The sequence below is a fragment of the Mustela nivalis genome, assembly GCF_964662115.1.
Source record: "Mustela nivalis genome assembly, chromosome: 15".
Lineage (NCBI taxonomy): Eukaryota > Metazoa > Chordata > Mammalia > Carnivora > Mustelidae > Mustela > Mustela nivalis.
In genome coordinates this window covers 87,195,059-87,220,217 of record NC_139034.1, presented here as the reverse complement: position 1 = coordinate 87,220,217, position 25,159 = coordinate 87,195,059, and the positions used below count along the sequence as shown (strand labels likewise).

Here is a 25,159-nt window from a genome sequence, read left to right as displayed (position 1 = left end):
GACAGACAGACATCACAAGTAGGCAGAGATGCAGGCGGGGCGGGAGGGAAGCAGGCTCCCCGATGAGCAGGGAGCCCGATGCGGGGCTCGATCCCAGGACCCCAAGATCACGACCTGAGCCGAAGGCAGAGGTTTAACCCACTGAGCCCGCCAGGCGCCCCAGATGTATTTATTTTAGAGGATGCATGTGCAAGCGGGAAAGGGCAGAGAGAGAAATGAGAATCTTGAGCAGACCCCCTGCTGCGCATGGAGGTGGACACGGGCCTCCATCCCAGGACCCTGTGATCACGATCTGAGCCAAAGCCAGAGTCGGATGCTGAACTGATCAAACTACCCAGGCGCCCCTAGACCACCTCTTCTTTATCCCTTCATCTATCGATAGACACGTGAGCTGCATCCATTTCAACTTTGCCCATTGTAAATAAGGCTGCAATGAACATAGGGGTGCACATATCCTTTTGAATTAGTGTTTTTTACTTTGAGGGTAAATACCCAGTAGTGCAATTCCTGGGTCATAGGTCAGCTCTGTTTTTGACTTTCTGAGGACGCTCCGTGCTGTTTCCCGCAGCGGCTGCCGCAGCTGGCGTTCCCTCCCACGGTGCCCGCGGCTCCCTCTCCCGAGTCCTCGCGCGCACCTGTTGTTTCCTGTGCTGTTGATTCTCGCCGTGCTGACAGGTTGAGGTGGGATCTGCTTGGGGTTTTGATGTGCATTTCCCTGATGCCGAGTGACGTGGAGCATCTTTTTCATGTGTCCCTTGGCCATCTGGATGTCTTCTTTGAAGAACTGGTCATTTGTTTTTTGGGTGTTGAGTTGTATCAGTTCTTTATGTATTTTGGATGCTAGTCCTTTATCAGATGTCATGTGCACATATCCTGTCCCATCAGTAGGCTGCCTGTTAGTTTTGTTGATAGTTTCCTTTGCTGTGCAGGAGCTTTTAATTTTGATGAAGTCCCAATAGTTCATTTTTGCTTTTGTCTCCCTTGCCTCTGGAGACATCTAGAGAGATGTCACTACTGGTGATGTCAGAGAAATTACTGCCTGTGTTTTCTTCAAGGATTTTTATGGCTTCAGGTCTTACATGTAGGTCTTTCATCGATTTTGAGTTCATTTTTGTGGATGGTGGAAGAACGTGATTCAGCTTCATTCTTCCGCATGTGGCTGTCCGGTTTCCCCCGCACCGTGTGTTGAAGAGACTTTTTCCCATTGCATATTATTTCCTCCTTTCTCAAATATTAATTAACCTTATAATTGTGGGTTTATTTCTGGGTTTTCTGGTCTGTCCCATTGATCTAGGTGTCTATTTTTATGCCAGTGCCATACTGTTTTAATGACTACCACCTTGAAATATAACTTGAAGTCTGGAATTGTGATAACTCCGATTTCTTTTTCAAGATTACTTTGGTTACTTGTGGTCTTCGGTTCTTTACAAATTTTAGGATTGTTCATTCTAGCTCTGTGAACAATGCTGTCGGCATTCCGCTGGGGAGAGCATTAACTATGTAGATTGCTTTGGGTGCAATATTTGCTTTGGGAACAATATTTGTTCTTCCATCCAAGAGCATGCGCTGTCTTTACATTTCTTTGTGATGTCTTCAGTTTCTTTCATCAGTGTTTTATGCTTTTCACAGTATAGGTCTTTCGCCTCTTCCGTTAAGTTTACTCCTAGAGCGGCGCCTGCCTGGCTCAGACGGTGGAGCCTGTGGGTCTCAGTCTCCAGGTTGTAGGCTTGAGCCCCATTTGGGGTGTAGAGATGACTTAAAAATATAAAATCTTAAAAAAAAAAATTATTCCATGGGGCACCTGGGTGGCTCAGTTTGTTGAGCAGCTGCCTTCGGCTCAGGTCATGATCCTAGGGTTCTGGGATCAAGCCCTGCATCAGGCTCCCTGCTCTGTGGGGAGCCTGCTTCCCCCCGCCCCCACCTGCCTCTGCCAACTTGTGATCTCTGTGCATCAAATAAATAAATAAAATCTTTTTTAAAAAGAAAGAAATGCAACAGATTTCTATACATAGATTTTGTATCCTGTGACTTTACTGAATTCATTTACCAGTTCTGTAGTTTTTGGTAGAGTCTTTTGGGTTTTCTATATATAGTATCTTGTCACCTGCCAATGGTGAGAGTTTTACCGCTTCCTTACCAGTTCCGATGCCTGTTTCTTTTACTTGTCTGATTGCGGAGGCGGGGACTTCCAGTCCCATGTTGGGTAGAAGCGGTGAGAGTGGACATCCCTGTCTTGTCCCTGGCCTTACGAGGACAGCTCTCACTGTTTCCCTACTGAGGATGGTGGTAGCTGTGGGATTTTCATTTATGGTCTTTATTATTATTGAGGTGTGTTCCCTCCGGACCTGCTCTGTTGAGGGTTTTTATCCTGAATGGATGTTGTACTTTGTCAGATGCTTTTTCTGCATCTGTTGAGATGGGTGCGTCCATCTTATCCGTTCTCTTGTTGGTGTCCTGTATCACACCGGTTGTTTTGTGAATATTTAAACCGCCCTAGCAACCCAGGAATAGATCTCACTTGGTTGTAGTGCATGGTTTTTAGAAAATATTGTTGGATTCAGTTTGCTAGGATTTTGTGGAGGACTTTTGAATCCATATGCATGAGAGGGACTGGGCCGTGGTTCACTTTTTCAGTGGTGTCTTTGCGGCTTTTGGTATCGGGGTGATGCTGGCCTCACAGAGTGAATTTGGAGTTCCTCTTCTACTTACTGGAATGGTTTGACAAGAAAACATGTAAACTCTTCTTTAAATGTTCACCAGAGGGCCGCCTGGGTGGCTCAGTGGGTTAAGCCTCTGCCTTTGGCTCAGGTCATAATCTCAGGGTCCTGGGATCGAGCCCCGCATCGGGCTCTCTGCTCAGCAGGGAGCCTGCTTCCTCCTCTCTCTCTGTCTGCCTCTCTGCCTACCTATGATCTCTGTCTGTCAAATAAATAAATAAAATCTTTAAAAAATAATAAATGTGGGGTGCTTAGGTGGCTCAGTTGGTTAAGTGGCTGCCTTCAGCTCAGGTCATGATCCTAGCTTCCTGGGATCGAGCCCTGTATCAGGATCCCTCCTCGGTGGGGAGCCTGCTTCTCCCTCTGCCTCTGCCTGCCTCTCTGCCTGTGCTCTCATTCTCTCTCTCTCTGACAAATAAATAAAAATCTTAATAAATAAATAAATACATAAATGTTTGCTAGCGTTCACCTGTGAAACCATCTGGTCCCAGACTTTCTTTTGTTGGAGGTTTTTTTTCTTACTGATTCAATTTCATTGCTGGCGATTGGTCTGTTCACATTTTCTGTTTCTTCCTGCCTTTGTTTTGGTAGATTATATGTTTCTAGGAATTTATCCATTTCTTGTAAGTCGTCCAATTTTTCGGCATGTAATTTTCATGATTCTCTTATATTGTTTGTATTTCTGTGGGATTGGCTATTTCTCCTCTTTCGTTAGTACTTTCTTTACTTGGGTCCTCTCACTCGCTCGCTGTTTTTAATGAGTCTGGCTAGAGGTTTATCAATTTTGTTGATCTTTTCAAAGAACCATCTCCTGGATGCATCGATCTGTTCTGTTGTATTTTCATTGTCATCACTTATTTCTGTGCTAATCTTTATTGTTTCCTTCCTTCTGCTGGGCTTGGGTTTGTTTTCTTCTTCTTTTTCTAGTTCCTTTACATGTAAGGCGAGAGTAGGATTTTTCTTGCTTCTAGAGGTAGGTCTATGTTGCTATAAACTTCCCTCTTAGAACCTAGCATCCCAAAGGTTTTGGACTATTGTGTTTTCATAATCATCTATTCCCATGTACTTTGATTTCCTCTTTGGTTTCTTGGTTGACTCATTCACTGTTGAGTAGATGCAAGTATGATAACTTCACATCTCTGTGCTCTTTCCAGACTGTTTCTTGTGGTTGATTTCTAGCTTCACAGCACATTTCAGAAAAGTGCATAGTATGACTTCAGTTTTTTTTTTTTTAACTTACTGAGTCTTGTTTCGTGGCCTAATGGGTGATCTACTCTGGAGACAAGCCCCTGGGCACTTGAAAGTATGTGTATTCTGCTTTGGGGTGACATGTTCTGAAGTCTGTTAAGTCCTTCTGGTCCAATGTGTCTTTCAAAGCCACCGTTTTCTGTTTGGGTGATCTGTCCATTGCTGGAAGAGGGTGTTAATATCCCCTACTATTATCATATTTTATTATCGATTATTTCTTTTATTTTTGTTATTGTTTTATGTATTTGGGTGCCTCCATGTTGGGTTCACAAATATTTACAATGGTTAAGTCTTCTTACTGAACCCACCAAGAAGATACAAACTTTATTATTATGTATTGCCTTTCTTTGTCTGTTACTGTCTTTCTTTTAAAATCAATTTTGTCCACACTTAAGCTTTTCTACCCTGGCTTTCTTCTCACATCCATTTACATGATAAATGTTTCCCCATGTTTAACTTCTCAATGAAGTCTTCTTGACTGATTTTTCTTGTTTATTACGTACATCAAATCACATGGGGAGCATTGTCAAATAAGTGACGATAAGCCTTCTTCGTGGTAATAAACCTTATTATATGGTGGGATACTATGTTCCAGAAATTATGTAATATTTCTAAGGGTTTTTTTTTTTAAGATTTTATTTATTTGAATGACAGAGATCACAAGTAGGCAGAGAGAGAAGAAGGGAAGCAGGCTCCCCACCGAGCAGAGAGCCCGACGCGGGGCTCGATCCCAGGACCCCGGGATCATGACCCAAGCTGAAGGCAGAGGCTTAACCCACTGAGCCACCGAGGCGCCCCTAAGGTTTTTATATATCCTGGTATAATGTCATCTCTTCTAACACTACTGTTGAGATGTTGTGTGTCACTGAATTTCCTTGTCGACTGCATTGTAATGACAAGTACAGGTCCTGATACGGTCAAGATCATAAAAGTAAGAGTAAGAATTTTTGGAAGCAATGGGAAAAGTTTGTCCTGCACTCTTGTTTGAAACACTGCTGGTTCTCTAACATTTGTTCTTTCAGATTTAAAGCTACCTATGACTTACAGAAATTTGGTAAAAGGTTCCTTTGTAAACAAATATGAAACCTTTGTCTTTTTCTCCCCATGTGATCTCTTCAGAATTCAGAAACACTCAGTATTTTCATATTTTCCTGGCTGTGTATTTATTTGCATAAGTTCCATCAGAATCTCTTCTTACAACAGGACACCTTTGGAAACATTGGTCATATTACCAAGACTTTGACTGGAATGTCATTTTGGAGAGAGACATGCAGAGACCCAGATATGATCAGTCAGTTTAAGGAATTAAGGTTGACTTTATGGAGCCAACAGAGTCCCTGGGAAGAACTAGCCTGGTACCTTCTTTACAGTGTTCCCAGCAGCTTGACCAAGTGAGTCTGCTTCTCCCTCTCCCCCTGCTTGTATTCCCTCTCTTGCTGTCTCTCTCTGTCAGGTAAATAAAATCTTTAAAAAAAATAAGTAAAACCTTTTACGAAGATGGTGCCAAAAGCTAAGAAGGAAGCCCTTGCCCTTCCCAAAGCCAAAGCCAGAGCAAAGGCTTCGAAGGCCAAGAAAGCGGTGCTGAAAGGCGTCCACAGTCACAAAACAAAGATCGGCAGGTCACCTGCGGTCCGACAACCCAAGACTGTGCGTCCCCGGAGGCAGCCCGAATACCCTGGGAAGAGCGCCCCCAGGCGAAACAAGCTTGATCACTGGGCCATCACCAAGCCCCCTGACTACTGGGTCAGCCAGGAAGGAAGCATGTCAAGGCGGACAAGCACCGGATCCCACAGGCCGCGTAGGAGCCGCCTAGGAGCCGCGGAGGAGCTCTGTGACACTGTCGTGGCCGAGGGCAGCACCTCGGTCAGGCCTGCCGGAGAGAAAAGGCATGAGCTCGATGCGCCCCTGACTGATGCTTTGGATGCTGCCGGCAGACGGGATGTTCTGAACTGAGCCCAGCTGGCTAAAGCTAACCATGGTTTTTTCATCATAAAAATAAATAAATAAATTCCAGAGGGATAAAGGAAGTTTTTTTTTTTTTTTAATATGAAGAAGATAGGAGAGTATTTCATAATCTTCGGGTAGAAAAGACTTTCTTACTCAAAATGTAATATAATATAAACTCCTGTAAGGAAAACAAAGTTCAGAGATACCAAACTCAAAATTTAAAGCTTCTTCATGACAGAAGATGCCATGAGCAAATATCACAACAGACTGGAGAAAATGTTTGCACGTAACAAAGCAGTAAGAAAATCAATAATTTTAGAATATATACAAATGGCCAGGAGACACTGAAGAGTTACAGAAGAATCACTACAAACAAGGAAAGTGCGGATTGCATTTAAATACATATATTTACATGTAAAATATATGATATGTATCTATTATGTAATATGTATAAAATATGTAACATCTAAGTAGTTAATATATAATACATGTAATTATAACATAATGTGTCACATATATTTTTTTCTCAAGACAGGAAGTACATTTATTTTGTTAATATCCAGTGATGATAAAGACAGGGGTAGGCAAGTATTCTTATGCTGCTGGTGGCCGTATAGAAGGGCATAGCTTTTCGGGCAGCTTGGCATAAAGTTAAAAATGTGAGGATTTTCTGTGACAATTTCATCTCCGTTTAGCATAGAAAAATACACATGTGCATGATTAGATATTTATCTTAGGCTCGCAATAAGGAAAAATCTGAAGCAATCTAAACGTTGATCAACAGAGGAGTGTTTAAACACATGAGGACGGAATTATTTGCAGTAGTTAATTATTTATAGGTTAATTAATCTCTATGTATTGACATGGAAAGATCTCCACAGCAAAGCGTTACAAAGGGGGAAAATGAGCTAGCGTAAGATCAGTACATCGGGGATGATGCCACTGATGTCCAAAGCAAGGCACACCGTATGCTTGCGCGGGTTACCTGTGGCTAAGTAACAACCCCCCCACCCCGATCTATTTGCTCAGGCACCCGCAGTTCGGGGGGGGTTGGGGTGCACGCAGCATCACCTGGACTTGGAATTAAGTCAGTGAGTCACCTGCTGACTCACTCGTGTGTCTGGCGGCTGTGTTCCGAGCGTGGCCGCATCCAGCAGCCCTGGCTGCCCAGGGCACTCCGCTGAGGTTGTGGAAGGAACACTCGTGTGGTCTTTGGGGCAGGCCATGTCGCAAGGTGAGCCTCCACGGACAGGGTCCGGCCAGAAGCTGTGTGGCCTTGTCCCGGGTCAGCTGGGAAGTCTCCTGTCCCGGCTGTGGTGGCGGCCCCACGAGCCCAGGCGGGGCGGGAGATGCACCCAGAGGGCAGCGGAGGGCAACCAGGCCCCCCCTTCGATGGGAGGTGAGAGATGTGTGCTTGTGAAACCACCCCAGAGGCGTGTGTGCGACCTGCTCGACAGACATCTGTAAAGACAGACGGGGCTGTGGTGTGGGGAGGTAGCGGGGCCGGGCAGCGGGGCTGGTTAGTGCACAGACCCAACTTGAAGGGGCGTGAGAACAAAAGGGTTTCTTGACTCCCATCTCGGCCACCTCAGGGGTCCCGACGATGCATCAAGGACCATGTTTACCTCCGTCGTCCAGGACGACTTTCTCCACATGGTGCCCGAGGCAACCCCCAGAGCCCCAGATCCAGATCTCCCGCCTTAGCGTCCCAGCAGAAGGGAAAGTCACCGTGCTGGGAGCTGCAGAGAAAGGTTCTGGGGAAGATCCATCTCGATGGGCTTGGGGGACCCACCGGTGCCCACACCCCACGGGGCCAGCCGTGGGCACCGTGAGCGTGAGTGGCCGGGCCTGGTGGCCTGCGGGCCACTGGGGCAGCTTCTCACGACCCTGGCTCTGAGTTGCTTTGCTTGGGGGAATCTCCTTTCTTGTGTTTGCTCTCAGGTACGGATTTAAAACGTGTCCCCTCCCTCATACGAAATATATCCAGCTTTTTGAGTGTTTGAGGCTTGGTCCAGCATCTCAATCAGAAGTTCCTCGGGGCTTCTCCAGGGGGCGCGTGCCAACTCTCTCAACATCATGCTTGATTTTATTGTCATCTTCTGGGGTTGACCTTTTGACTTAAGGAACATTGGCCTGGTGCCCTCAACGGTTAAGATTCCAGGCTGCCTGTTGTGGAGGGGAACGCACTGCTTTTGGTGACGGGACAGCCTTTCCCCCGGGCGGATCTGTCATTCGTCAGCTTCCTCCCTATGCCCGATATTTAAAAATATCAGTAAAATTGTTCTAAGACTCATACTGCAAAGTAACTTTCTAGGAGTTGAGGAAGAAATAAAATGAGCAAATCTGGCCGTGTATGTCGCTTCCCCAAGACATCAGCCGTCGCCCCAGTGGTCTTGCCACTCCGAGTTTTTGCCCATTTGGTGCAACTGGCACTTCCGTGGGCTGCTCAGTGTCTATTTCTCAGAAAGTAGCTCTGTAGCTCTGTCTGAGATCTGTGCCACACCGGTGTGTCCCATCAGAGGTTACTAAGTGACAATAATGTCCTTGACACTGAACGTTCAGACGACTTGCCAATATACAGTGACCGGAATCAACCTCACAGAGGGTTTCAGGAGTGTCCTCGCACACTCTGTTCTCATCCTTCCTTTCTGCAGTTGGTCCTGTTCCGCTTTTATTCATGTTCTTGAGTCTAGAAATAAGGTTCCAAAGTTTGCAGAGATGTTCCTTATTCGCCTTTGACGCTGCATGACGAGTTGTGAGACGCGCCCGGCAAGTCCAGCCTCGCACACGACCGCCTGCAACCACCGGACACTTCGCAGCCCATCTTGGTGCCCGAGAATATGTTCACCATGATCCAAGTTTTAATCATGTTTAGGGAGCAGACTGAGTGATGCAAAGAGTCAAACAATATTTTGAAAATCACACATATTGACCGTGGAATTGTTAAAATCCCCACCACCACCTGATTTTTACTTACCTTGAAATATACAAGTTAATTTCCATTCCCTGAGCACGTCCCAACGAATGCGGAAAGAATGAAGCCAGATCCGGTCTGGCCGCCACGGTGGCCGTGTCACGGCCTGCTCGAAACATGGCATCTACCGAGCATGAAGGATTTTAAAAATGGAAAAGTTTACTCCCAACACAGTACCTGACCATCTGAGCCAGACGCACTTGGCGTCTAGTACGCCGTCTGCCCTCGGCCATCGTGGTGGCCAAGTGCGTCTGTGTCCAGCTGGGCAGGGCCGTTCCTCCGGGCACATCTTTGCTCCTTGCTGCTTGGCTCCCTGCTGGCTACGGCCCTTACCTTCCCCAACCTTGCCTCAGGCACAGTCTGTCAATGCCTGGGACTCGCAGCCCAAAGATGCTTAAAATGAATGATGGAGAAAAATACTTAGCAAGCAACTTCTCACACGGAAAAGACAAATCTGGGAGACAGCAAACCTTTTCAAGCATCTTTGTACCTGGGCAGGTTGTTAATAAGCCCAGTGAACGATTATTTACATTTGTTTTTATAAAATTTTATAGTAGAAAATATTGAATGCACGGGGTGACCAAAATCTAACCAAATTCAATTTCTCAAATAGTAATCATTTAGAAATATGGCATTTCTATTGGCCTATATGCCCATCGTAAAAATGTTTCCTTCCCACCAACAAATCTGAAATTCTTGGGTGTGATTCTAGAACAATTTAGAAGTTAGAAAAGAAAATGTCTTGCTTTTCTCTGTCAGCTCACGGATTGATTGTTTACTGAACACGTCTTTCCTGAGGGCTCTGCTTCCCACGGACAGCGGCTCTGCCAAGCGCTCACAGAAGGGAGCGCCGGCCCAGGGTCCGACAGCAGAGCGCGGCAGCCCAGACCACCCGCATCCGGCCCGGGAGCACCACCACGGACCTGCTGAGTGACGGGCCCCGTGACGGCCCCGTTCTGGGCTCTGACTTCCTCACCTCCACAACAAGGGCCCGAACCAATCGTCGGCCTGCTTGAATTCAGCCAAGAGGTGAGTCAACAAGAAACGCCATTGGCTTTGACGGCTGCCGCAGATGTGACTGTCCTTCTCCGCTTCTGTGCTCTAGAAACAGAGTCATTTATAGAAACGCAGCTGCAGACCCACGCCGCCCACAAGACGGAAGGCGAAGCGGCCACTTTATTTTCTGGCGGACTGGACTGTTCTTCTCCAGCTCAAGGACTCTCACTCCCGTTCTGCAGGACACAGCGACTACAACCTTCGACGGCAGACCACAGTGAAGTCTGTGGTCCTCGCGTGTGTACGGTACGTGCACACGTGGGCCGGGCCAACCCTCCTAACTGTGACACGCACGCCGTCCCTAGGCTCACTCTGCTGGTGAGGACCCTGGGTGAGACAGGGGACATCCCCAGCGCTGAACTGCACTCGGCCGGTCCCGATTCAGACACTTCACAGCTCGTGCAGCTGGGATGGCAGATACTCTGCTCCTGATACATGGTTAGAGTCGCAGCGGTTAGAGACCATCCGAAACCTACTGCCAGGTGCGACAAGTGCGCTAGGCCACCGCGCTGGTACGCCGGCAGGAGGAACCGCACTGTGCTCGGCCGCCTGGGCCTTTAGGTCCTGGGACAGGCCCGGCCGTGAAGGCCCCAGGCTGACCGCCCTGGGCTCCCAGCCCCCCCCCCCCCCCGGGCCTGGTGAGGTTCGGAGTCGCGGATCCAGGGTAACTCCCTACCACATGGGGCGGTGAGGACCGAGGTGAGACGGGTGTAGGCACGTGGCTGCACTCCCGGCGCCAGTTCGCGGGGCCAACAGCACTGTCCGTTGGGCCAGCCTGGGGCTGCGAGCAGACGGGTCTCACGGCCAAGTGGGGGACAGTAGCCTCGTGTGACTGGGTCTGGGCCCCTCTCCCGGGGCAGGAGCGTGTCCCCAGGTGAGGCCACGGGGACATTTACCAGCAGGTATGCCAAGGTCACAAGCAGGCGCGGGCCACGAGCGGCGGCTCTACGTCAGCCAGAGAGTTTTATTTAGAGTAGACTGAAGCCCAAGCATTTTCTTGTTTAACAGGAAAGCCCCGGTCGGTGAGGCAGCGGGGGACAGGGGCGGGGACAGGACTCAACCAGCCCCGCGCGTGGGGGCGGCGGGGGGTAGGGGGGTGTGGAGCCGAGCGAGCCGCAGCATTTGCCCACAAAACCGGGTCGGCCAAGGACCGGAGGCAAGAGAAGCGGCCGGAGCCTGCCCTCTTCCCGGCTACACCCGCGCATTCGTCGCCCACCTTTGGGCAGGAGGGGGCACCGCACTAGTGTTTGCTCGGTGAGGAAAACAACGGAAGAGATCCGCCGGAATAGATCGGCCCCCACGAGGACCTAAAGACGCTGTCGGGTCCATGACAGGCCTCGCTCCGGCCGTGACCTTCCTCCCCCTCCGGACGCCCGGGGATGGAGGCCGAGGAGCCGTTTCCCCGGACTCAGCAAACCCCGAAGTCTGCCTCCCGGGCTGCTCAACAGCGGCGGGCCCGGGCCGCGGAGCAGGACGGTCCGACGCGGGAACAGCGCGGGAGAGCTCGGCCTATGGCCGGAGGGATCGCCAAGAATCACACGTTTCTCTGGATGGGACAAAGGGCGGGGGCTGATCCGCAGAAGCTCGTTCCGTCTTTAAACACGCCTGCCCCAAAGGTAGCAACTCCGCCTGGTGGAGAGGTGAACTGCCTGCGTACGTGTTCCCTGCAACACTGGATGAACGTGACATACAGGACACTTCAAGGACATCTCTGTGCTTTGTAAAATGAGCAGATGGTGGCAAGACGGCTTTGTTATCAGCGAAGCTTTCTCACTTCAGCACTTGCCCCCTGTGATAGTTTTGGGGACCAAAAGGACCACACTGCCGTGTCCGAGTCACTGGAAGGCACATCTGCGGGGGTGGCCGCGGGGTCCTGCTGGGGACAGGAGGACGGCGCCGTCGGCCCCGGGAACGCCATGCCAGGGCCGTGCACTGGGTACCCGAAGGAGCCGCGTTTCCAGGTCCAGGTTAAAGTTCATTCTCATGGAAACATTTCAGACTTTCTCTGAACTGTCATAACTCGGGGATTAGGTACAAAGAGCCAACGGTTGCCAGAGCAGGGACTGGGACCGAGCGACGGGGTGGAAGGCTACAGACCTCCCGCTGGAACGTCAGCGTGGGGAGGTGACCTGTGGCAAGTGGCGCTGCGCGGCAGATCTGAAAGCTGCGCGGAGAGTCAATCTTCCAAGTCCTGACCACAACAGACGGTTCCGGTAACCATGGTGACCGATGTTCACCAGACTTCCTGCGAGCGTCTCACAATACACACAAACATCCAGCCATTATGCTGTACATCTGAAACCAAAACGTTCCATGTCAATCGTACCTCAGTTAAAAATTCTTTCATAAACAAATACGGAGAAGCAGCGGTTCCACAGGAGCGGGCCTGGCGCCGGCGACACCGACACTCCAGTCCGTGGCGCTGCTCCCAGGGCCACCTGCCTCCTCCTACTCCTCAGCCAATCACGACCTCGAGCCTAAATCTTGACGTTACGAGTACTCACGTGTGATTTTACTCTTCACTGGAAATACTGAAAGAGATTTAAAGACTGCCAAATCCAACAAAGTCTGCCTCTATGATGTTTCACGTGTTTAGAACAAAGAACGCTTCGCCATTTGCCCTTATTGGAAACTTCGACAGTGGGGGCAAGTATCCAGCATCTGAGTGACTGCGTGCCAGGCTGCTACTCACTTACCCTGGTTTCTCTCTCGGAAGCACCGTTTATAAAACCGATTATTTTAAAAGTGAAAACAGATCAAGAGTTAAACTATTTTTTTTTTTTTAAAGATTATTTACTTGACACAGGGAGAGAGAGAGATCATAAGTAGACAAAGAGGCGGTCGAGGGGAGGGAAGCAGGCTCCCCGCTGTGCAGAGAGCCCGATGCGGGGCTCGGTCCCAGGACCCTGGGATCATGACCTGAGCCGAAGACAGAGGCTTAACCCACTGAGCCACCCAGGCACCCCATGAGTTAAGCTATTTCATCAAGCGCAAGCCCCTAAGGGACAAAGATGGGTTCAGACCCAGCCAAGATGGGCCTCCATGCCTCTCTACCCTTACAGACACCAGAACTGTTAAATATGAAATCCTTATTAGCTAGTCAATCTTCACTCCTGTTAACTTAATTCTCATTATTAGCTCTACTTAAAACAGGAGTAGAAACTAGCATATGGAATTTTACATAGGCAAAGATTCTCTTCAGTCACTTTTATTGCTTTGGACTGTCATCAAGTATACTAGTACCTATTTTCATTGAGAAAAACTTTTATTATCTGTCTAGGTAAATTTTAAATTTTAACCTCCAAGAAGATTCTATTTTAAGATTTTATTTATTTATTTGACAGAGAGAAACACAGCGAGAGAGGGAACACAACGGAGGGCGTGGGAGAGGGAGAAGCAGGTTCCCCGCTGAGCAGAGAGCCTGATGTGGGGCTCGATCCCAGGACCCTGGGATCATGACCTGAGACCAAGGCAGAGGTCAAAAAGATTCTTAAATGTTTTTGAAGTTTTGCTGGAAAGTAAACGCTTGTTCATAGGTCCTGATATGCAAAAAGTTCCCATTTTAATGCATACACAACTATAATTTGCATTTTTCTACCAGGGAGTTCTCTATAATGGAAATTCACTGTAAAACACTGAGGGATTTCTGTCGGACACAAATGAAGTTCTCAATGTTTGTCAAATAAAGTAAACAATCTGAAAACAACACAGTGTCTCATGGTAAATCAGGCCACATGGGGCTTCAGATGCCAGCGCCCCCAGTGCTACCTCGCGGCGGCCTCACGGAACCGACACATCAGACTAGGGGGGAAACAAATCCTCTCCACTGCGTCCCGCTTCGAAATGGGAACCAGACTATTGCTTAGAAAGGAAGTTAGTGTACCCAGGTCAGCAAGCCTCTGTGCGCGGGCCGGAGGGTAAGGGATTCCAGCTCGGGGCGGGGCGGGGGGGGGGGGGGGGTTGAGCGCCGATGCGAACGGCTGAGCCATCGGAAAAGCAGCTGCGGCAGATTCGCTTGAGCGGTCGAACACAGGGGACTGCGGGCCAGTGACACCGGATTGACGGACACTAAAATCTGCATGTTATTACAACGTTCACGTGTTATTTAGAGTTCTTTTGATTTTTTTTTTTTTTTAAGCATTTAATAGGGGCACCTGGGTGGCTCAGTTGGTTCAGCATCCAATTCTGGATTTCGGCTCAGGTCATGACCTCTGGTCATGGGATCCAGCCCTGTGTGGGGCTCCAGGTTGGATGTGAAGTCTGCTTAAAATTCTCTCTTCCTGGGGGCACCTGGGTGGCTCAGTGGGTTAAGGCCTCTGCCTCCAGCTCAGGTTGTGATCTCTGGGTCCTGGGATCGAGCCCCGCATTGGGATCTGCTCAGCAGGGAGCCTGCTTCCTCCTCTCTCTCTGCCTGCCTCTTTGCCTACTTGTGATCTGTCAAATAAATAAATAAAATCTTAAAAAAAAAAAAAAAAGATTCTTTCTTCCTGGAGATGCCTCGGTAGCTCAGTCGGTTAAGCTGCTGCCTTTGGCTCAGGTCTTGATTCCAGGGTCCTGGGATCGAGTCCTGTGTCAGGTTCTTTGCTCAGCGGGGGGCCTGCTTCTCTCTCCACCTCTGCCTGCTTGTGCACTGGCATGTGCGCACACTCTCTCTCTGATAAATAAATAAAAATCTTTAAAAAAAAAAATTTCTCTCTCTCCCCCTCTCCCTCTGCCCCTCCCCTGCTCACACTCACTCTCAAAGAAAGAAAGAAAAATAAAGACTTAACAATGTAAAGCACGTTCTTGGCTCACAGGCCCTGCGAGAACAGGTGGTGGGCTGATGTGGCTTGTGGTCCCTAATTCCCTAACCCCTGTTCCAAATATATACTCTGACATCTATTTGCTGGCAATTAGGTACTTCTATTTCATTATTAAGAACAATAAAAAGAAATGTGCTTTAAGGCTTTGTCTAAACTGCTGGTATACAGGTTTTTAAAACAAAAATTTAAAAATTACTCGCACCCCAATTACATCTACCGCAAGAGGAGCAAAGAGGCCAGACCTTACTTCTTTCTGGACCTCAACCTGCACAGCTCTCGTGCACAGTCGAAAACACACCTCGGTTCTACAAGAGGTTTCTGGTTACAAAGCAGCAAGTGTAAGTTCACTTGGAATGTACATTTACACGCCTCCAGTGAATGAAACATGGAGCCACATGGAGATGTGTGATAGCAAAAAGGCGTGCTCTGAAGTTCCACGACTAAACCGCCTCCATGCAGTTTAATTAAAACTGTCCCCAGTCACTTAAAAAAGGCCATTTTGGGAACAGGCCAGTAATAGAAAATGTTTGTCACGTAAAACTTTAGCATTCACCTGTCTAAAAAGATAACCTGCAAACTTTAAACCTTTATGTGGGATTGTTATATGGCTATACGTGATCGTAGCAAGAAACACATGTACTATGAGCTATGACTTTGGCAATCTGGCTAATATTTAAAGACGTGCTCATGAAGCAATACCATTATTTTTATTAAAATAATGCGGGGTGCCTGGGTGGCTCAGTGGGTTGGGCCTCTGCCTTCGGCTCAGGTCATGATCCCAGGGTCCTAGGATCGAGCCGCGCATTGGGCTCTCTGCTCAGCAGGGAGCCTGCTTCCCTTCCTCTCTCTCTGTCTGCCTCTCTGCCTACTTGTGATCTCTGTCAAATAAATAAATAAAATCTTTAAAAAATAAAATAAAATAAAAAATAAAAATAAAATAAAATAATGCTAATGATGCTAAATGAAACCTCTTTATGCAGGAAACGAGTCAGGTAGCTTCCAAGTCACCCCCGCCCCAGCAGAACAAAAACAAAAGCAAAACAAATCAGTCTGAGACTCACTTGAGTGTTTAATTCAAACCTATATTTGTAGTTTCTAAAATGCTGATCCACAGACCACTTTCTTGTTACACGTGTGTACCAATGAAAACAAAAGGCAGAGAATCACCGCCATCCCTGCAAAAGGAATGGCTCCTTTTCTAACATTTTTGAAAAATATACAATGTACGGTCCTTGCGCCTCAGCACAGGTGGCGACGGAATAAATACCCCGGCCGGCCCGCTGTCCTCACCGCGCGGGCTCCGCCTACTACCTGTTGTACGCCCGCTCCTTTTTGGATTTCTCCAGGGCCTTGTCCATGGTCTTCTCGTTCTCCCCTCGACACTTGGGACAGTACCACTTGCCCTTGGGTTTGTGATTCAGCCCCACGCAGGAGAAATGGAACCATTCGATGGGGCATTCGTCATTGTCACAGCCGATCATCTCTCCATAGGAGACCTGATTGCACAGACAGTACGTCGGCTCGTTCGGGTCAATGGGAAGGTCCGCAGGGGACGCTTCCCGCTCGGCTTTGGCCTTGGAGCGTTTCTTCTTCTTGGAGGCTTTTGCTTTCTTCTCCTTAGGCGTTCCGGAGGTGATGTCATCGTGGTCGTGATTATTGGCCGCATTCTCTCGGTTCTCGTTGTTGCGCTGGCGCCGAGACCGCTTATTATTCGTCTTCTCCGCCTGCGTGATTGTCTCACTCTTGGACTTATCCTGGCCGGCTTTGCCGCTGTGGCCAGTGGTGTCATTAACCTCCTGATGGGCCTCAAAGAGCTCCACGTGACTGTCCACCTGCCTGGTCCGGTTCTCCACCAGCTCCACCATCTGACTCACGATCTGGATCTTCTCGTCGCCCAGCTCCTGGCTCCGAATCAGGGCTCTCTGAATGCAATGCAACACTCTCCTTTTCTGGACGCCGTCTGTCTCGCGTTTGAATTTCTCATAGTACTCATCCAGTTCCTTCAGGATTTCTGCAAAGGAAAAATAAGCATTACGTCCAACCGGTAAACACTACAGAGCCTTTTATTTAAATTCTCTAGTTTATAAAACAGTAATTGTGAAGGACAGAAATCTTCAATGCAAGATTTCCTAGTGCGACGATCCTACAACGTACAGGCCTTTCAATGCAAGATTTCCTAGTGCAACGATCCTACAACGTACAGGCCTTTCAAGCGTCTTTCTTGCCCCCACTGGAAAAAATTCCTGAAACTAAACACAAATACCAACACAGTTCCCATTTGGCAAAGTGCCCCTCAGAGTCCCTCAGGGACTCTGCGTACTCAAAAGCGTGGGTAACGTTACTGTCGGGGTCGGAAACTGAGGGGAGAAGTTTAAATTAGGTGGAGTGCTGCTACCCAAACTTTTCCTTTCTATAAAACTAAGTGGTTTATGTTCCAGTTTTTACTCAAATATTCTTCTAACTTAAAGACCTTTATTCCCTTTATTTTAATGTAGCAATGTCTAGAATACCGCATGAAGTCAGAGAATGTGTGTAAATAGTACCTAGTGACCCAGGGCCTCCGTATGTCAGTCACATCACTATTGTCTGACCTTGCTCCTTTGTATTACTAAAAACAAAACTGGTTTGTCACAACTTAAGTCAGACAAGCTAGGTTTGCCTTAAAACAAAGGGGTCAGATTTTGCTTTTGCATTTACTGGTTAGGACAATACATATTCACATCTGTAAAAATCAACAGATTTTAAGACATAACCAAAACTAAAAAACCCTCAGTACTAAATTTAAACTTTGTACAGGGGGGCACCTGACTGGCTCAGTCAGTAGAACACGTGACTCCTAATCTTGGGTTTTGAGTTCAAGCCCCACACTGGGTGTAAAGATCACTTATAAATAAAATCTTAAAACAAAAAAGTGTGTATGATTTAAAAATGTAATTTGGAAAGTGTAATTAAGGGGCGTGTGGGTGGCTCAGTGGGTTGGGCCTCTGCATTCAGCTCAGGTGGTGATCTCAGGGTCCTGGGATCGAGACCCGGGTAGGGCTCTCTGCTTGGCAGGGAGCCTGAGCCTGCTTCCCCCACCTCTGTCTCTCTGCCTACTTGTGATCTCTTTCCTCTGTCAAATAAATAAATAAAATCTTTAAAACAGTATAATTAGGCAATTTCTAATGATATAAAAGTTGTTAAATAATCTTGATTGAAACAAGGAAAATATTCTTGCCCAAAACCTACTTAAATATAAACAGAAAGTTCCAGAATTATTTTCCCCAAAGAGTAACAAATCTAAACAGTATCAGGGGCGCCTGCCTGCCTTAGTAAGAAAATCATGCACCTCTTGTTCTTGGGGTTCTGAGTTCGAGGGCCACGAGTTTGGTGTAGAGATTACTAAAAAAAAGAAATGAATAAAGAGTATCAGATTTTTCTCCTGAAACCATTTGCAGTCTCTTAAAATTAGGCAATTCTATTCTCCAGCTAGGAAGTGTGGGAGGCAGGATGTATAAAATGTAACCCTCATCCCTTCCAGATCTTACCTTTAGATAGTTATAAGACTTAAACCTAACACTGGAATAAAGACATGTACACAGAGCAACACTGAAGGTTACTTAAATGTATATTTATTTTCCAGGCTATATTCTTAAACTAAAGACGGCTCTGAAGATACTTCCTAGAAGAACAATGTAGACCATCTACCACCCCCAGAAGGGAAGAATGCCACGGTCCCAGGGTCTGGGAGTAATTAATTCTGAAAATAAATAGGCTCAACTTATCTAAATTCAGATTTTCATAGATGTTAAAACACGAGTTTCTGCAATTTATTTCTAAGTTAATGGAATATTACCAAGCTATCATTTGGTTTAACTGGTAACCAAATCTATAAAGCCAATGCTAGCCTTTCACAGAAAAAAAGTTACTGTTAACATAAAATTCAGTAACCGGTTTTCACATCACAAGCAAGCTTACAGCCACGTGAAGCCTCGCATGTGGGAAAGAAACAAAAATCCCACCATGGAACTACCAGTGAGTAATTCTGTTACCTGCACAACGGCATGTATCCCTTAGACTCCCCCAGCGAAGTCCACTGTCAACAGAGCCACCGCCGCCCGCCCGGTACAGCACCGGCCTGTCTAACCAGGCGGGTGTCCTGCGGCGCACCAGGAACTTCGGCTCCCTCAGCTCCAGCGGCCGCCGACCTTCTTCTGAAAACGCTCCACACCACTGTCCCTGCAGGGAAGCCACGGCCGCCACGAAATGAGCCTCCAGCAAAACTCATCTGACCCGTCCACCTGCTAGACACGTACTCGCCCTGTCCACGAAGGCTGCACGGACGCTCGTTGACACGCGGATGTCCGTGGCGCGGCGGGCATATCCGAACCGCACCTGACACCGCGGGCGTGACTCTGACCGCGGTCACGCGAGCACTCCCTCGAGTGCCATCTAACGTGGTGCGCTGACCACGCGTCTGTCCGAACCATCTCCCACCGACGCAGACGGAGGAAAGGCCGCTGCCACGTGCGGCCTCCAGCACAGGTCGCGGGCACCGAAGCGGTGGGTGCGGCACCTGCCCGCGAGTGTCCCCGCAGCTCCCGGGCCGGCCGTCGGCGCCGCAGCGGGAGCTCCGCAGCTGGGGCCGCTCCGCGGGACGCCGGCCCCGAAGCAGCAACACAGTCGCCGCGCGGGGCGCTACAGTAACGGCGCGGGGCGCTACAGTAGCCGCGCGGGCGCTGCCGGTGCGACGCACCCCCCAGGCGCTCACCAGCGGCGCCGGCGACACGAGTCCTCCCATCTTCGCTCCGCGGAGTCGCCGCCCGGCTCGGCGCCCGCTCGTCCCCGCCAGGGGCCACTCAGGCTTGCCCCGCTCCGCGCGGCCGCACCCACGGGCCATCGGCGGGACCGCCGGCCGGTCCGTGCGGCCTGAGCCGCGTCCTCTGCAGCTCCGGAACCAGCTCTCGCCAACCTCGCTCCGGCCGCCGGCGCCGCCATGGCTCCGCGGCCGGAAGTGACCAAGCTCGGGCCCTTGAGGGACAGGGGCGGGGCCGGGCCCTCAGCCAATGGGGAGGCGGCCAGCGGGCGTCGCGCCCCGCCCCGAGAGCCACCGCCTCTGGGGCTCGCCGGGCCGTAGGGCGGAGGCCAAGCGGGACGCCAATCACAGCCCAGGATCACCGACCACGGCCCGCCCCTGCAGCGCCAACGGCCAATCCGAGGCCGGAGGCCGGGCGACCCGAAGACATTCAAATCAACTCGACCTCCCCCTCCTCCTCCCCGCCCCTCCCGAGAAACAAGGAGCCAGCGGAAACCAGACCCGTGCCAGTCACTGCGCAAAGCCCACCCTCATCGGCTCAGCAGCCAATAGCTCAGCAGCGGACTGATAAGGACATTCCATGGGGGACGCCGAGACCAATCACAAGGAGGCCAAAGCGGGACGTTCGCAATATGCTAATAAGACCCCTATAAAAGTGGCTGCGAAGCCCCGGCTCGGCTAGAGCGCGCAGGGGCGCCATGCCGCGGGGCTCTCCGTGCGCTCGGGACGTGGGCCGCTTCCCACCTCCCCCCGCTTCCGTTTCCCTGCTGCGCAGCCCTGTAAACACTAGTAAACTCCGAGCGACGATCCTCCCGTACACAGCCCCCCGCGCCGCGCCTGGCCTGGCAGGAAAGTTTCCCCAACAGCCAACAATTCCCAGCGGATACGAACCCTCCGCCTCTCTCCGGAACTCCGGGCAGCCGGGGCTGCAGAGAACGACCCACAGGTCCTCTTCCCTGCCATGTTCCTCTGCCGACAAGCTTTGCCCGCGCCCCCGAGCACAGCAGATGGGCGACTTCCCCGACCCATCCTCCTTCCCCTTCCCTGCCCTCCCCTGCCCGCCGCACGCACGGAATAAAGCCCTCGCCCTCCGCGAACTACACCCGGCCACGCCGCCCCTCACTCGCTGTCCAGCTCCACGGGAGGCCCGGGGCCGGGGTCGGGGGGGCGGCGGCGACCGGGGCCGCACGGCGCGGAGTGCCGACTCCGGACTTTATATAACACTCAGATTCGGGACTGGGTGGGGGTGGCTCCGGGGATGGTGAGCAGAGCCGGGGACCCGCCGCCCGCAGCGCCCTCCCAGCAGCCCTGCGCGCAGCCCCGTCGCTGCGCCCCTCAGCCCCAGCGACCGCGGCACATCCCTCCCTCGGCGCCCTAGCCTGCGCCCCCTGCGCCCCCTCCCCCGCAGCACCCCGCCTCGTCACTTCACTACAAAGAGCGCTTTGCTCGCGCAGCCTGGCATGGAGACCTCCCGTTCCTCCTTCCTCCTCCGTGTCCGGGCTTCGCGCACAAGGACCTTGGCGAATCAAAGACGCTCCAGACCTTTTGTTCCTGCCCGGCCAGGCCGCGGGCCCGCGGCTCCTCCGGGCGGGGAACAGGACGGCCCCGCGGCCCGGCGGCGCGCCGCGACCGGCGGGGATGGAGCGGCCGCCCCCGCCCATCCCTCCCGCCGTACCTTGGTATTTCGCGTCGATCTCCCGCATCAGCGAGACGCTTCTCTGCAGGTCGAAAGGCAGAGACTCGATGGAGTCCAGGTAGTCCTCCACGTAGTTCACCAGGTGGACCTGCTCCCCGTTGGCAGGGCTCAACATGGTTCACCGAGGTCCCCGGCGACTCCGCGCGGCTTTCCGCTTCCTCCAGCCCCCGCCCCCTCGGAGCCCAGCGCTGCAAAATGCAAAGCTCCCGCCCGCCGGCGCCCCCCCTCCGGCCGGCCCCGCGCCGCTACATCTGCGAGCCGCGCCGCCTGGGCCCGGGGACCCGGCGCCTGGCGGGCCCGGCCGGCGCTCGGCGGCCTCGGGCGCGGGGCGGGCGCGGGCGGCGCGTGCGGGCGCGCACCCCGGCGCAAGGGCCGGGGCCGGGGCCGAGCGAGCGCGGGAAGGGGCGCGCGCCGCCCGCCGCGCCGCACTTGTCCAACGTGGAGAACCCAAATACCAGTTTCAAACACTTGGGAAACATTCGGCCCCCCGCACCGCGCATGCGCCCCGCCCCCCCACCGCCCCCTCCCCGCGGGCCCCGCCCCCGTCGCATCACGCCCCTCACCGGCCCGGCAGCGCGGGGGTGTGGCTTTGTCTGTCACTTTGGCTGGGGAGGGGGTCGCGGGGACAGGGGCGGCGGGCGAAGCGCGAACTTTACTAAGAGTTTCGCGCTTGGAAGCGGAGCCTGTCGGGCGGGAATGCAGGACCATCCGGGAACCTGGGGAGCAGCCGGCCCTGCCGAAGACCCGGTCGGAACCGACCCGGTCGTGGGACGGCCGCCGCCGAGGCCATCGCTCGCCCGAGGCCATCGCTCGCCCGAGGCGCTACCGTCCTAACAACACCCAGCCCCTCACTCTCCAGAGCCCCGCCGCAGAGCGGGGTATAAGTACGGCCTGAAAGAGACTGGCAACACCGAGACCCAATCCGCTTGCCGCCCTCACCTCAGTCGGCCAATCGAGATGAAGAGGAGGCGGGGCGAGTAAGGATAACTCCTCCCAGACTCCGAGTACAAGAAACCCGCGTCCTAAGGGGGGCGGGGGGAGAGAGGGCTGGCCGTGCAGCGCGGAAGTGGTGGCGCATGCGCACTTGCAGGCCAGGGCGGCAACGGGCCCGGGAGGGAGGAGACCTACCATTAGGCAGCGGGACCACCGCTCCCAGCAACCTCAGCGGCTCGCGCGCCTGCGCGGTCCTCACCGCCTTCCCTTTGTGTCGCCGGCCGGAGCCCGGTTCAGAGCGGCTCGCAGACAAAGGGGCCCGAGAGTGGAGCTGCCTAACGGACTGGGCTCCCGCAGAGGGCGGGGCACCCCGACCCCCTCCCGACTCTGCCGTAGGGTCCACTCTCATTCGAAAGACCCCCCCCCAAAGCAGGGTGGGATGGGGCAGACGTCCGGTCCACCCCCGGGACCCCCTCCCCGTACCATCGCGGCCCTTCCCCTCCCCCACGGCCTAGGCTCCCGGATTCGCGCTTTCTGAGAAGCCCGGCGCAGACGTTCCCGTTGCCTAGGCGACGGGCCCGCGCACCGGCCCGCCGCTTCCGGCCGAGGCCACGCCCCGTGGGCGTGGTCCGCTCCGCCTTTGTCCGGCGGGCTCGGGCCTGCTCGGCGCGGACCGGCTCTGCCCGGGCTGCTCCCGGCCGGGGCGCGCGGCTGTGCGGTGCTGCCCGCGGCTGTGCGGTGCTGCCCGCGGCTGTGCGGTGCTGCCCGCCGCTGTGCGGTGCTGCCCGCGGCGGCCCTTGCCCCGGGGGGTCGGTCGGGGTGTCCTGTCGCGGCCTCTGCCGGGGGAGCCGGCTCCGCCGCGCCTGCCCGCTTCGTCCCGGCGGAGCGCGTGCCCCGGGGCGTGTGGGGTGCGGGCCCGCGCACTGCGAGCCCCAGGCCGTGGCCGGGGTTTAAAGGTGTCGGTCGGGCCCCGGGCTGGCCCGGCGGAGCCCCCGCCCCACCGAGAGTGCGGCGATTACGCACGATCTTTAAATAAGGGTCAACCCTGGAGGGAAGGAGAGGGGCTGCGAGGGAGCCGCCAGCTCTTCCCACCGACCCTTCGCCGCGGGCGGTGCTCGGGGGCGCGCGGGGCGGCCGGACGCCGGGGGGCGGCGACCCGGCGCGGAGCTCTCCCGTCCTCCAGCGGGGGGTCCCGGCCCGGCGGACGCGAAGGGCGACCGGTGGTTCGAGCGACGGTCGCCCCGCGGGCGGGTCCGGCCTTCCCGCGGGCGGGTCCGGCCTCCCCGTGAGACCCCTGCGCCCTCCCCGCAGCAGGACGCCCGCCGCGAGGGCGGGAGGGCGGTCGTTGCGCTTCGCTTCTCGCGGTCCGCGCCGCCGAACGGAGCTCGTTTCTGGGGGGCCGCGCCTTCGTGGCCGCGCGTCTGCCGGGGATGCTGGCGCGCTGCGCCCGGCGGCCCCGGGGACCGCGTACGGAGCAGAGACACGGAGAAGATCCCCCTTCCTCCGAGAGCAGGTGAGGAACTGTAAAGTTCCCGAGAAGGAAGAGATGGGCCCTTTGGTCCCTTGCTGGTACCGACTGGAGGACGAGTGAATTTCAGAATGAAGGGTAGAAGGAACTTCCCGCTCCCCCACGATCAGGCCGCTTTGAACTAGGCTATCTTTTTAAAAAATCACGATGCTATCTGCATAATGGTTCCTTTCATGTTTGCATGGACTCCACCGACACCGAAGCAAAAGGTTGTCTTAATTCAACAGGAAATAGTCCAGGAGTGCCGACCTGGTGCTCGCGGCCGCTCACGACCGGGATGCTACAGTGACTGACCGGGGCGCTTACGTTGTTTAAGACAGTTCACCTTGTGGACTAAAAGGCCAGAAGATACTTTACGTATTAGCTTTACAAAGTTATTAAAATACATGTCGATGACTTCACAGTTTCCTGAACAAGATCAGAACACCAAGAGCTAAAACGTAACTCTAACCATGCAATTTAAATATATTACTAAGGAAAACTGCTTAATTTTGAAGGTACATTGAATTACCTTGGTTGTTTCAGTTCTGCTCTTTGGAGCATATTGCAAAAAGACAAACTAATTTTTTTTTTCTGTGCTATATTTCTAGTTTAACAGGTGATACTCAAAGCCATGGGAGTAAAATATAAGAGGTGAACAAAATGTTTTATGTTTTGAGGTGCTTAAAAAATTAAAAAAAAAAGTAAATGCTAACATTTCTCTCAAATTTGAAATACCTTATCTACTCTACTTTGAATTTGCAAGATTTGGCCTTAAAAGAAAACATATTGCTGAGAACTGCATTTTTTGTTGTTGTCATTAAGGACTAGGAAATGGCATTCTAGATATTTCGGAATCATTAGTTTTATTTTTTTTATTTTTAAGTTTTTTTTTTAAGATTTTATTTATTTATCAGAGAGAGAGAAAGAGCACAGGCAGACAGAATGGCCAGCAGAGGCAGAAGTAGGCGCAAGGAGCCTGATATGGGACTCAATCCCAGGATGCTGGGATCATGACCTGAGCCAAAGGCAGCTGCTTAATCAACTGAGCCACCCAGGTGTCCCTATTTTTTAAAAGATTTTATTTACTTGACAGAGACAGTGAGAGAGAGAGAGAACACAAGCAAGGGTAGTGGGAGAGGGAGACGCAGGCTTCCCGCTGAGCAGGGCTCCATTCCAGGACTCTGGGATCATGACCTGAGCTCAATCAGACGCCTAGCGACGGAGCCACCCAGGCGCCCCTGGAATCATTAATTTTAATACACTTCTTTGTTTTGGCCTGGACTGGGGAGGAATCACTTCAAAGGAACAGGATTTTTTGGGGGGGAGTATATTTGCTAATAAATGTTCCCAGTTGTTTTTACTTTACCTTAATATTCAGCCTGCAAAATGAATCATATTTCTCAATTAGCAATAACCGCTCATCAGATAAACCTCACTGGCTACAATACCACCACTGCGTAATGCTAGGAATCATATTTTTA

General features: G+C 52.0%; 1 protein-coding gene and 1 pseudogene across 9 annotated transcripts; one reads left to right on the top strand and one right to left on the bottom strand.

Annotated features, from left to right (window-relative positions):
* Positions 1–5,462: 5,462 nt before the first annotated feature.
* Positions 5,463–5,918, top strand: LOC309849216 (large ribosomal subunit protein uL23 pseudogene; annotated as a pseudogene). Its single transcript has one exon. The product of its transcript is annotated as a large ribosomal subunit protein uL23 pseudogene (transcript).
* Positions 5,919–15,805: 9,887 nt separating this feature from the next.
* ING1 (inhibitor of growth family member 1) lies at positions 15,806–22,752 on the bottom strand. Of its 8 annotated transcripts, none has more exons than XM_082701076.1 (4): positions 21,215–21,353; positions 18,776–18,962; positions 18,073–18,125; positions 15,806–16,755 (listed from the first exon to the last, which is right to left on the bottom strand). In XM_082701076.1, exons 2-4 carry the CDS (start codon positions 18,787–18,789, stop codon positions 16,052–16,054), a joined length of 771 nt encoding a protein of 256 aa, XP_082557202.1. In that variant the 5' UTR covers positions 18,790–18,962; positions 21,215–21,353; the 3' UTR covers positions 15,806–16,051. The 8 variants fall into 8 exon arrangements, with proteins under 8 accessions (XP_082557202.1, XP_082557203.1, XP_082557200.1 ...); XM_082701077.1 differs by lacking the exon at positions 21,215–21,353 and adding an exon at positions 19,495–19,733; XM_082701074.1 differs by lacking the exons at positions 18,073–18,125; positions 21,215–21,353 and adding an exon at positions 22,364–22,752.
* Between the last annotated feature and the right edge of the window lie 2,407 nt (positions 22,753–25,159).